This window comes from Crinia signifera, chromosome 5 (genome assembly GCF_055691185.1).
Source record: "Crinia signifera chromosome 5, ASM5569118v1, whole genome shotgun sequence".
NCBI lineage: Eukaryota > Metazoa > Chordata > Amphibia > Anura > Myobatrachidae > Crinia > Crinia signifera.
The window spans coordinates 79,426,388-79,439,385 of NC_139221.1; the positions used below are offsets into that span (position 1 = coordinate 79,426,388).

A 12,998-nucleotide genomic window follows, 5' to 3' on the forward strand; every position below is an offset into this window, starting at 1 on the left:
CTTCATAAAAGTTGCGTACAGGTGAGGTCTCTAGTAGAGGTGCTGTAAATTCACCAGAGTCTTTCGTTATGCAAGATGCATGCGACGTATAGAAGTGTTGCAGGTTTTTATTGTTGACGGCAGCCAGTCACCTATAGCAAGTATTGTGGAGGATCCTAACAGCTCCAAGCTTCCCTAATAGGCATAAACCCACTTTATCTAGGGCAGATCAATTTTGGAAAGTTAATCTTTTTTTTTTTTTGCATTACCTTATCCAAACACGGTATTTTTCCAATAATAACAATAAAACGTTTACAAAAACTCCCAAACCATGAAGTTTAATTAAAATTCCATTTCACAATGCCTATGTATTACCTGATGGCATTCGCCTACTCCACTTATCGTTCCATCTACATCACAAGAACAATCTGCAAACAAAAAATGTTTCAAGTGAGTGTGTATGTAACAGAGCTGATATAAAGTACGTTTGGTGATTTACATCAGGCCTGAATACTTCCAATGACACTACAGAAGAGACACTACAGAAGAAGTCAAATGTGTATCACAGTCGTTCAATAAACTATTTAATCCAGGGCTATTTTTCAGAAGGCTCCAGCAGGAACTGAGGCTCTTATTCTAGTTCACTCTTTCTGACAAAATATTTCTTAAGGTGCCCATACACGTTACAATTATTGTATACAATATCGCATCTCATCCGATCTCGGTTTTGCGATGAGAGAAGATGAGATGAGATCTAGTACAAAAAGTATATGCAGCACATACTTTTTGTACTAGATCTCATTTCATCTGATCAAATCGCAAAACCGAGATGCGATGAGATGCGATATTGTATTGTATATATATTGTAATAACGTGTATGGGCACCTTTTGATGGAAAAACCATGTGCACTGCAGGTGAGGCAGGTGTAAAACCCCACCCAAATCTAATTATGCACAAGTAACACCTGCCTCACCTGCAGTGCACATGGTTTTGTCCATCTAAGAAATATTTTGTAAGAATAAGGGCCTCAGTTCCTGCTGGAGCCTGCTGAAAAATAGCCCTGATTTCATCCAACTGAGAAAGATACCAGTTCTAGAATAACCAAAGAAGCGGGAATTTCAAGATCCTGAGAGACCCAGGACTTCTTGTATAAAACAATGCGCATTAAAAAAAATTCACACTGGTTCAATACAATGTGATGTATATTTTTCTTTGCACCAATATAAAAAAAGTTTATAGCATCATCCAGTAAGTATGATGCTATAAACTTCTTTATATTGGTGCAAAGAAAAATATACATCACATTGTATTGAACCAGTGTGAATTTTTTTCATGTGCATTGTTTTATATGTCAATGTATTTCTATTCCACCGTTAAAAAATACCACCGTTATAAATACCTGACAGTACTTCATAAGACAAGTCTGATTTCTTTCGATCGATGATGGGGATTCATGTTTTTAATCATTTTGAAAGAAGTGACTGATATAGTAATAGCCCATGAATGATCTATGTTTAATAAAAGTATATAGACTTACGACTTCAGTGTGGCGTGACAATCAATACATTTTCTATTTATTTATGTGATACTATCTGGGGCATTTCATTTGTTGTGTAACAATACTACTCTATGGAATTTTAGCATTGTGTTTTTAATGTACAATGGCCCTTATTCTGGTTCACTGGCAAAGGCAATTTCCTTATCAAATGGACAAAACCATGTGCACTGGAGGGGGGGCAGATGTTACATGTGCAGAGAGAGTTACATTTGGGTGGGGTGTGTTCAAACTTAAATGTAAATTGCTGTGTAAGAATAAAGCAAGCAGTCAGTATTTTCCCTGCACAGAAACAAAATAACTCACCCAAATCTAATCTCTCTGCACATGTTACATCTGCCCCACCTGCAGTGCACATGGTGTTGTCAATTTGAAAAGAAATTTGCCTTTTCGAGTGAACCAGAATAAGGGCCAAGTTTTTCCTACACAGCGCTGATTTTTAATGACAACATTTTATTATTAGTTAATTACAATGTTTCATTAGTGCTTGCGATTGTTATCCTGACCATCAATTTACATCTGCCCTGACAAACCACAAATAATGTGTCTTCCTGTGGTGCATCTGCTCCTTCGTTCTGGTCTTTCTCTATTAGGGCCAGATGTATCAAACTTTAAAAAATTATAGGTAGCAGCTGGTTGTTTATCACTCTCCACTTTATCACTTCTTGATGCTTGATACATCTGGCCCCTAGTGTGAACATGCCTTGATGGTGCTTACACTTACCAGTGCACCCTTGTGGGTTGTCTTTAGCTAAATTCCAGTACAATGGTTTGCAATGATCACAGGTTACACCCTCCACTCTTGGCAGACATTCACATAGGCCCTAATGATAAAATAAGAAATTAGAGCATACAGTACATTAAAACTTATTATGGAAAAACATTTTATTTTTGGCATTTTTTTTTTTATTATTTATTAACTGTTACTTATATAGAGCACACATATTCCGCAGCATTTTACAGAGTATAGTTGAACATTCACATCAGTCCCTACCCCAGTGGAGCTTACACTCTTTATTCCCTACCACATGTACAGGCGCACACAGACATTCTAGGGTTACTTTTGTTGGAAGCCAATTGAGCTACCAGTATTTTTTTGGATTGTGGGAGGAAACCGGAGTAAACCCATGCAAACACGGGGAGAATATACAAACTCCGCAGTTAGAGACCTGGTGGGTATCGAACCCATGAACTCATCGTTGTGAGACAGTAATGCTAACCATTACACCGTCCGTAATGCCCCAGATGAAAACACAAATACATTGGAACCATCAACTTAACTTGTGCTTAATTGTTTTTCTGTGTTTCTTAAAATGACTTCTGTTCTCCCCTCCCTACTCTAACAACAGGTAATATGTGATTTAGTTATCATTACTGTCCTCTATTCTAAAGTACAGCATTTTTTATTGCACTTCCAGAATGCTGCTGCATTTGCATACTTTTGCCACCAGCTTTAGGAAGATGGCCGCAGAAAAGTGTAGAGACAAATTCTGAAAAAATAACTAGGTTATGAAAATCATTATTTCTGAATCAAATGGCCACATATAGTAGCTTGAAAAAGAATTTAACTCCTAAACACTAAACAAATCTGTACTAAACAAAACAATAAAAGATTGCAAACAAATTTTCAATTGAATTCAATTCAAGTGAATTTTCAAACTAATAATTCATGATTTGTCTACATTTGGTTTTACATTTAATTATGTTTTACAAAAAATAAAAAAGTGCTGATTGCTAAGTATTTAACACCATGCAGCCTAGTATTCGAAAGAACCACCTTCTTGCAGTAATATTTAACTTTGTCCCAGGTTTGCACACTGTTTGAGTGATTTGGAGCCAGAGGCACTAAGCTTCAAAAGTGATAGGAAAAAGAGTGATAAATAGCCAGCCAATCAGCTCTTACCTGCCATGTGACAGCCTGTGTTTGAAAAATGTCAGGCAGGAGCTGATTGGTTGGTTGTTTTTCATTCTCCATTTTATCACTTTTCAAGCTTTGTGCATCTGGCCATTTGCCCATTCTCTTTTGCAGGTTTGCTCCACATTGCTAATGTTGATTGGATGACACGTGTCAAGTGCAATTTCCAAAAAGTGGCACAGATTTTTTAAATCAGCTCTGGACTTTAACATTGTCCTTGTTCAACCTCACCAGTCTTGTTTTATCCTATTTTTCTAGTAGACTGAAGCAGGTTGTCTTCATGTTACATTATTAATCATGCATTGCTGCACTACTGTCACTGAGGAGGAGCCTGGTCCACACGCAGCACTCTGAATTCCACATGCAGCCGTCCGCCCGCCTCGCTTGCCGAGTTCCCTGCACGGCTGCGAATGGATGTTTTGCATAAACATCCATTTGCAGCCTTGGGTGTGGGACCAAATCATTTGACCATTGAATAATCTGGAACGTACACGCAAAACGAAGGCACTCTCAGGTGTCTTATCTTTGCGTGTTCCCTGTATGGGAACAGGGTGGGCAGCTGACATCCGCTGAAGTCCACTGCCTGCAGCCAGCAGCCACGTCACTGCCTAATTTCCATTGAAAAGCCCAGAGTTTTCATGGGAACACCCATGAAATGCTGGGCGTCCCCATGGGCACTTCCTCTCGCCGCCGCCCCACACCCCCACCCGCACTGGCGAACTAGCAGCTTGCCATGCCCGCTCGCACCCGGCGTATGCACATGTGCAGAAATGTACATGCACATTACCAAAATATCAGGGGGAACGATGGGACCAGAATAACCCCCTCAGTCACACATAGATATACAAGTGTCATATGACATTAATCAGCACAGTCCCTGTACGTTACAATCACATTGCAACTAAGATGCATTTTCTACCAAAAAATAGCAAAAAAGACGCCCAACACTAGAAGAGTCTCGTGCAACCTGACATGCCAAAAGGGGCCGATTGGTCTGACTGCAGCAAAGATATATGAGTACACATCTGTATATCAACTAGGGATGGCCATCGACCATCGATGATTAGACAATGTTGAATAGTTTTGCCACTGAATGGTATTACACTATCGATGGTCCGTTGCACTTTTGCCATCGATGGCAACCATTGATGGCAAAGGCACCATAGGCCATCCCTAATATCAACATAGGCTTTAGCACACATGCCTTACAAGCAACTGAGAGGGATTTGACACTGAGGAACTTAAATGCAACTTACTGCTTGAGAATCAATGGTCCCCAGAGGATCACACTCACCATTATAATCTAGGAGACAAAATAAAACATGAACAAACTAAACAATAAAACTATAATATTTGTTAAAGACTACATGATACTGTTTACTCTTATAACTTATGTTCTCTTTACCAATGTACCAACCACTTCAATTACAGACACATGTAAATTATACAGATCCTGCATCTAGTTAAAAATGTAAGAAATAGTTTATGCAAATGCCACAAAAATCCCTCCCCTTGTGCAATCAAATGTGCAAGAACTGACACGCCCACAATTATCAACCATGCTTGATGTTGTTCAGATTGGTCGCCCCATTGAATCTTGCGCCAGCCCTATGGCATGTGCAGTTTCTGTCTGACCAAGGTCTCCCATGCCTGCGGCTGTGCATCTGTAAAAGCAGCCATACGCATTGACTTGCCCTTTTCGGCATTCATTTCTAGCCTCCTCCCAGTTACCACCCAGGAACACATATAACTTTCCTGCCACCTTTGTGATAATGCCTGAATCCACTGTAACAACGCCTCTGTGTGTACACTTTGCACTACATTTGAACATACTTTAGTAAGCTCGTTCTTATTCAGCACTGCGATGGCCGTGGGGAGATGGAGGCCGTTGCTGGCGTCAGCGTCCCTCCCTCCCGACGCTGGGTTACCGCCCCCAAACGGCCGCTGCCTGTCTCCGCGTGGACGGTTTGCGAAAGCACACAGCGTACTTTGCGTATGCGTGGCCATCTGACATTCAGAAGGGGCTGCCAGTTTGCAGCCCTGTGTGCAGGGCTGAATCGGGTTCTTAGTGTCAATAATAATTCAAAGGTTAAGTTAGCAACTACTATACTTTGCAGCCTGTGAGGAATGGCCATCTTTAAAGAAAGTGCATTCAAAATTCAGGATTACACTACAGTATATTACTGAGCTATATTACTCAGCAACCTACATGAGTTTATAAATATATATTTTTCTTATTCATTTTCACTTGCATTCTTGCGTGCGTTGGAAAGAGCACATAAAAGCAATATGTAAATAAAAGTAGCCATTGCTTATTTTAAAAATATTAGAGCTTAACATGTAAATAGTAGACAATAATGATAGATGTGCACCAGGATCTTTATTTGAGCAACAGATTAGTTGGTGTAAAAACGTAGGTTCCTGGCTTTCATCTGCAGCCGTCAGAGGTGTTATGTAAAGCCAACAAACTGGATTTTGAAGTCAGGTAATGAGGTCATAGAGTAGAGTCAATAGCCAAGACTAAAACGCAGTGAGAAGAAGGTTTACACACCCTACATAAATATAAATCATCTCCTTTGCACCAGTGACACGCAGTTTACACACCTGAGCATTACGCTACCATAGACCACAATGCATTCCTGGCCACATCACTATAATGCCCATGCTTCCCAGAGTTACAGTACACAAATTATCAGTCTGTCGAACCTGCCAAACCATCCGGCATACAGAATAGATCAAATCATTTGTAATTGGCCACATTGAGCAGTGCATGTGCTGAACTGGGCAGAGCAAACAATATTTTCCCGGTTCCTTCACATTGGACTAAGGCTTGGGCCACACATTGCATTTTAGCGGGCCCCGTTTGGCAGGAAGGAGTCTGCATATACTGATCTAGTGCCGCTCATTCATCCTACCTATGGCGGAAGTACCGCCAGCCCATGTTACTATACATTTTAAAAGCTTGGCGAATCGCAGTGGCGTCTCCAGATGAGTGCAATTCCAGTGATCAGCCACCAGATGTCTTTATGCGGCCGTCTACACATATGCGGTGATGCCACATGCACCGGACCCAAGATGACAGGAAGACCAGATTTCTGGATTGTAACTAGAAAACATACGTGAATGTATGTGTCCACACAGTACGGCTGTCTCGTACACTCTGCTTCCTTATCACTGCGCCACTGGCCAGACACAACAGATGCTGCTTTGCAGCATCCAGCTAAAATGCAATTTGCGACTTATAGCCCTCATTCTGGTTGACATGCAAATCTGCAAAATTTGCAGCTTTGCGTGTCTTTTAAACACCGCCCGCACGCACCGCGAATGTCCCCACACGCATGCGAATGAATGTTTTGCATAAACATCCATTCGCAGATTACGTGCGGGTAAGAAATCATCATTGAACCATCAAATTTTTTTTTTTTTACAGTGCACACAGATCTAAGACACTCTCCAGTGTAACACTGGGCGTTCCCATAGGCAAGGCAACTGCCCACCGCCCCATGCCTTCACCCGTAGTGCTGTGTGTGAGTGGCCGGCGAATAGTTAATTCACCATGGCCGCACGCACCAAGCGGCTGCACATGCGCTTAAATAATTATGCGCATGTGCAGTTGCCAAACATCTCTCACTGTTCGTAACGGTGAGTAGGGACCAGAATCACCTCCTATGTGTGAACACAAAAATCTGAATCCTGTCACACAGGTCCTGTTGAATGGCATCCTGGGAAAACTGTCAGATAAAATGAGTAATTTATCTGATAAAGGGCCAGATGCCCTAAGCTTCAAAAGTGATAAAATGTAGAGTGATAAACAACCAACCAATCAGCTCCAGCCTGAAATTTTTCAAACACAGTCTGTGACATGGCAGGTAGGAGCTGATTGGCTGGCTGTTTATCACTCTTCATTTTATCACTTTTGAAGCTTAGTAAATCTGGCCCCCCGTATGCCCAGCATTAGACATATTTCAACTAAGGGCCGTGTCACAGAAAGGATGGATCACGGTGAAGTTTCCATAACATAACAAACCAACAGAAGCATGGAGTAAATGTACATATATTGTATGAGACAAGATAAATGAAAACAGACACCAGCACACGTACCAGCATGAAGGTAAGAGGATAGCAGGACAATAACAATGTACCAATGAGAGACACAAAAATTGCTTACTGAGTTAGAGAAAAACAAAATCCATTCAGCAGGTAAATCCCAAAGGGTTCTGATTAGAATATCCTATCATAGGAAATGACTAATTAAATATTGGAGTATGTTCCATTACACAAATACCTGTCAAGAACTGCGTGTTGTCATCACTGATAGTACAAGTGAGTAGTTACACAGCTGGGCTAATAAACAGGTGGAAAACATCCAGAATATTTCTCATTTGTTTGTTTAACAAAGGAGCCTACTGGAATAAGTTTTTATACACTTGTAATAAAAAGTACTTGATTAACAATCTCATGAGATCTATCTATAAAACAACTTGCAAGTGTTAAACCCAACAAAAGTTCTTTGTCCCTCTACCGGGTTCCCATGGAAGTTTACCACAAAGCTGAATAAAATGTCACATATTTCTTGTTCCTGATAGTGCTTAGGAAACAAGAAAATGTAATTGTTTAGTAGTGATGTCCTGGATGTGATCCCAGATGTCTAAACCACTAAAGGAAATATGCCAAAGAAATATTTGTAGAATAAGCTGTAGTGGCTGTGGGCACAAATTACCCAGAACTAATTGTTATCAGACATCTAAGAATACCGGGCAAACGGTAAAGCGAGGAAAAAACACAACCAGTCCTATAGGTGCTGGGGAGAAAGTGGTGAGCTAAAAAGCCCCTAAGTTATATAAGAATATAATTAAGAATATATCGGCTATGTAGAAAACATAAATGTTGTCATATAATTCCCATATGCAGATTAATGGGTTAGACTGCCCCTAGGCACAACATTAATATTGCCTACTGGTCAGTTGTAAAAAATACAAAAATCGTAATGACTAATAAAAAATCACCTAGCCTGGCTCATGCCTATCCAATCAGAGTCTCCTTCTTATTCAGTTAGCAGCTTCTAGAATAGAAGAGATAGAATCTGATTGGTTGCTGTGGGCAGCATTCCATCTACAACAGAACTTTTTAGAAAATGTATCTCTATGGGGTGTATTCAATGCAGCTGGCGAGGGGGTTAAATGGCAGGGAAATCAAGCAACCCTCGCCGTTAAACCCCTGCACCAAGTATTAGGTCGATAAAATAGGTGCATGAAGGTCGACATGGGGTTAGGTTGACAGGGTCATTAGGTGGACATGGGGAAGAGTAACAGTCAAAAGGTCGACATGGGGTTTTTCACTTTTTTGTCCCAAATGTCGACACAGTGCCATGCTCGGCACACTATTTTATTCTCCCACCACGCCATAGTGGATGTTAGGGCATGAAATACCACCTGTCGGCACATGTCGGCTCAAAAAACAAGAGAAAAACCCCATGCTGACCTTTTGACTATCAACCTTCCTCATATCGACTTAATGACCCTGTCGACTTTCATGCTAGTCGACCTAGTTTTTGTAGACCTAGTGACCGTATACCCTTTGACCAGCTCATCCCCACCCCCATCTCTGTTGTTGTCCTCCTAATCCAATTCACACACGCACAAATCTCTGTCGCGGATTATGGCAAGAATCTTGTTACAATTGTGCAATCTGCCTGTTCTTCATATCTAGCTTGTCCTTTACTCTTGTGCCACATAATTAATCTACAAGGTGTTCCATGGTGTAGTGTTAGTGATGGCAGAATAGAAGCACATACCTTGGCAATATGGATAATCATCTAAAGCTGATGAGCAGCTGTCACACTTTTGTCCAATGACCCCTGGCTTGCACTCGCACTGACCAGTTATAGGGTCACACGTGCTTTTATAGGCGCCTTGAGTTGAACATTGGCATGCTAAATAAAACATGAAACAGTATTAACAACACATTCATCAATACTATACTTGTTTTATTGTATATAGTTTTTTTCTTCTTCAATAATACATTTTCATTGAGCATATATGAAAACAAGCCATATGGAACATCGCTAGTCTCCATTGCAAAACTGGGTATGGAGAAGGACCAACTTCCATTGTTGGGTAATAGCAGCTCTAGCCGAGGGTAAGATATGTCCAAACTAGGTGATACCAATAGAGCAGAGCTAAAGCTGGATCAGGGATAATGGATACAGTATATGCAGCACAGATGACACTAAACACCGGTAACCAAAAGGGGCGTACAACCGAGCAATACCAGAAAATGTGAAGAATTGTGCCAGGCCACTATTCGCAAGGCGGGGTTCTGTGGACTTGCAAAGCTACAAATTCGCAGCCTTGCGAATCAACCAGAATAACCCCATGGTATATTCCCACTCTATGTCCACGTGGATAGTAAAGTATGAAAAACCACCTTAAAAAAAAAACATGAAAAACTTCAGTAACACAGTAATTTAAGGAAATTGTATGATTAGTTCATGACACTGACTGATAAGTACTGACTCCTGCTCAGAGCTGCACTGTAACAATATATGCAGCACCAGGCTCTTGTCACGGTGTAGGAACTGGAACTTCATACTGACTGGCCTCTGGGAGCAGCCTGGATCTCCAGGAAAACAGGGGTTTGGGATCCTACACCCACGACGGCATGCGCACATTCACCGTGCAAAGAACCAGCCCCACCCCCGCACCGGGAGTCACATCAGGTAAGGATGCCACTGACCACTATACAGAATTTTGCAATACAAGTTTGATGATCAAGGTTATCAGATCCACCATAGCCATGAAATTCATATCAATTGTTATACTTACGTATACAGATTGGGTAGTTGTAATAGTTAGGTGCACATTCATTACATAATTTGCCAGCGTAGTTAGGGAGACAGAAACACTCTCCTATAGATCCACATGAAGGGCCAGCAGAACCAATCACATTGCAGTCACATTCTAGAGTTACAAAAGAAAACGGAACACAGCAACATTTAATACATCCCCAACTGCAATGCACATACATACATGCATGGAGACATAGATACATACATACATACATATATACATATACATATCCAGAACTCTCACCATTACAGCTGGGAAATGAATGGTAACCTGCACGGCACTGGTCACAGAGTGGCCCCTCAACCATAAACTTGCACAGGCACTTCCCAGTAGGACTGCATACCGCAGGGAGCACACCAGCAGTATTGCAATTACATCCTACACAATTAAAGGAAATAGCCTTTATACATGGAGGAACAAGACATTGTAAAATTATATATTGCATTTGCCACTGCCAAGAAATAGAGTCCACTATAAACAGTAATAAAATTCCAGGCAGAAACACCTCTTATTGTAAACTGAATCAAACTAAAAATGCAACCTTTAATATATATATAGATGGCATAGTCCAAATTGAACGTTCTACCACTCCCTTTTAACTCACACAGGGGCAGATGTATTAAGGGCCTTATTCTAGTTCACTCTTTCTGACAAAATCCTTTTTAGATGGACAAAACCATGTGCACTGCAGGGGGGCAGATGTAAAATGTGCAGAGAGAATTAGATTTGGGTGAGTTCTTTTGTTTCTGTGCAGGGTAAATACTGACTGCTTTATTTTTACACTGCAATATAGATCTCAATTTGAAGTAAAACCCCACCCAAATCTAATTATATCTGCACAAGTAACATCTGCCCCACCCTCAGTGTACATGGTTTTGTCCATCTAATGCTGGCCACACATCAGACCAACTTTCCTCCAACCATCCAACTAGTTGCTTGGATGGAATAAATATATGGTACTGGATGGGAGCAAATGTAATATTTAATTCAGAAATATGCTCCCAAAATCTGGAAAAGGACAAAAACTGTTGCTCAGACACGGTACTGTAGTTGAACCTGTTTGATTTCAACAATTTGACTGAATGTTTTTGTCCATTTTCCTGGGTTTGTGAGCACATTTCTGATTGTCCTTTGCTCCCATCCAGTACCATATTTTATTCTATCCAAGCAACTAGTTGGATGGTTGAATGAAAGTTGGTCTGATGTGTGGCCAGCATTTGAAGGATTTTGTCAGAAAGAGTGAACTAGAATAAGGCCCTAAGCTTGGAAAAGAGATAAACTGGAGATAAAGTTTAGATAAAGTGAAAGGAGATAAAGCACCGGCCATTGAGCTGTGTTTGAAAATGACAGTTGGGAGTTGATTGGCTGGTGCTTTATCTACTTTTACCTTATCTCCAGTTTATCTCTTCTCCAGGCTTAATACATCTGCCCCAATGTATGGTTTCTTTTTCTAATAATTTAATAGCCACATGTCATGTTACATTTTATTTCACATTACAGATCTAGCCTCAATACTCCATGTACCACGAGATATGTGATGTGAATGAGCCATCTATTCCCGTTCAACTCTTCTAACATCGGGTGGCTTTTTTTGGCTCAAAATGCGTATGATGCACAAGCAGACCTTGGTGATGAAATGATATATATTCCAATATATGCCAATAAATGCGTATGATGCACAAGCAGACCTTGGTGATGAAATGATATATATTCCAATATATGCCAATATATATGCCAATATTCTGTCTGTGTTTGACTGCAGTTGTATCTGCATACAAAATGCTACATTACAGGGTTTTCATATGCAGTTACAATCACAGCATGGAAGTTCTGCCTTCTCTCTGCGGCAGTCCTGAGGAATCTGATTAACCAGTTACAGTGGAGGGGGCAGAGAGGATGTGGAGGAAGTGAGGAGACTTCTTTGCTCCTCTTCTCCCAGCAGCCTCTCCACATCATCCTAAGATTACATAAATTTTCTGAGAAGTGAGACAGAAAGTCAATCAGTAAAAAAGCCATGTTAGCCCTGTTATCACTGGGAAAGGGCTTTTCACTACTATAAAACAGGGTTGCCGACCCTCCCGGAATTCCCGGGAGTCTCCCGAAAATCGGGTCCCCCTCCCGGCCCCCCGGAAGGGTGGACAACCCTCCCGGAATCTGGGGGACCCCCCTGAACCCACCGAATCGCGGCATGTAAATGCCGCAATCCGCGGGTCTCAGAGGAGGGGGCGGAGCTAAAATGGCACAATCGCGTCATTTTAGCCCCGCCCCCTCCATGGATATCAGTAATTTCTACTATTTCCCGTAGTGGGGGTGGGGCTTAATGACGTCACCGTCAAGCCCCGCCCCCCGATCGGGTAAGGAACGTCTCCACTCCGGGCTTCTCCCGGAGAGGAGCATTAAAAAGTCGGCAACCCTGCTATAAAAACATGTCCTCTTATACTTTAAAGCAGAAACAGTTGCAACATAAAATAGTGTAAAACCAATGTAAGCTGATGGAGAGTAATGTGCGTATGGGTTTGGCTATTTATTGATCTTCAGTGATCGGTTGTATTATTTCAAAGCATTCCAGTAGTTTGGTATTAACTGGCAGTCCACACATGCTTTGTGATTTATGCCAATCTGTACTCTCCATAAATACTGTACGATGACCTCATAACTGTTTGCCTTACCTTTTATATATCGATTGAAATATCGGCATAC

General features: G+C 41.2%; 1 protein-coding gene across 2 annotated transcripts in view; it reads right to left on the bottom strand.

Moving 5' to 3' along the window:
• Nucleotides 1-12,998, bottom strand: part of LAMA3 (laminin subunit alpha 3) — a 208,285-nt gene that overhangs the window by 120,059 nt on the left and 75,228 nt on the right. For both annotated transcript variants that reach the window (XM_083187511.1, XM_083187512.1), the window contains exons 13-18: nt 10,542-10,676; nt 10,275-10,409; nt 9,245-9,382; nt 4,707-4,753; nt 2,260-2,359; nt 355-407 (exon numbers count right to left, since the gene is read on the bottom strand). In XM_083187511.1, coding sequence (XP_083043637.1) covers nt 355-407; nt 2,260-2,359; nt 4,707-4,753; nt 9,245-9,382; nt 10,275-10,409; nt 10,542-10,676 — 608 coding nt within the window. The remainder of the gene's footprint in view (nt 1-354; nt 408-2,259; nt 2,360-4,706; nt 4,754-9,244; nt 9,383-10,274; nt 10,410-10,541; nt 10,677-12,998) is intronic.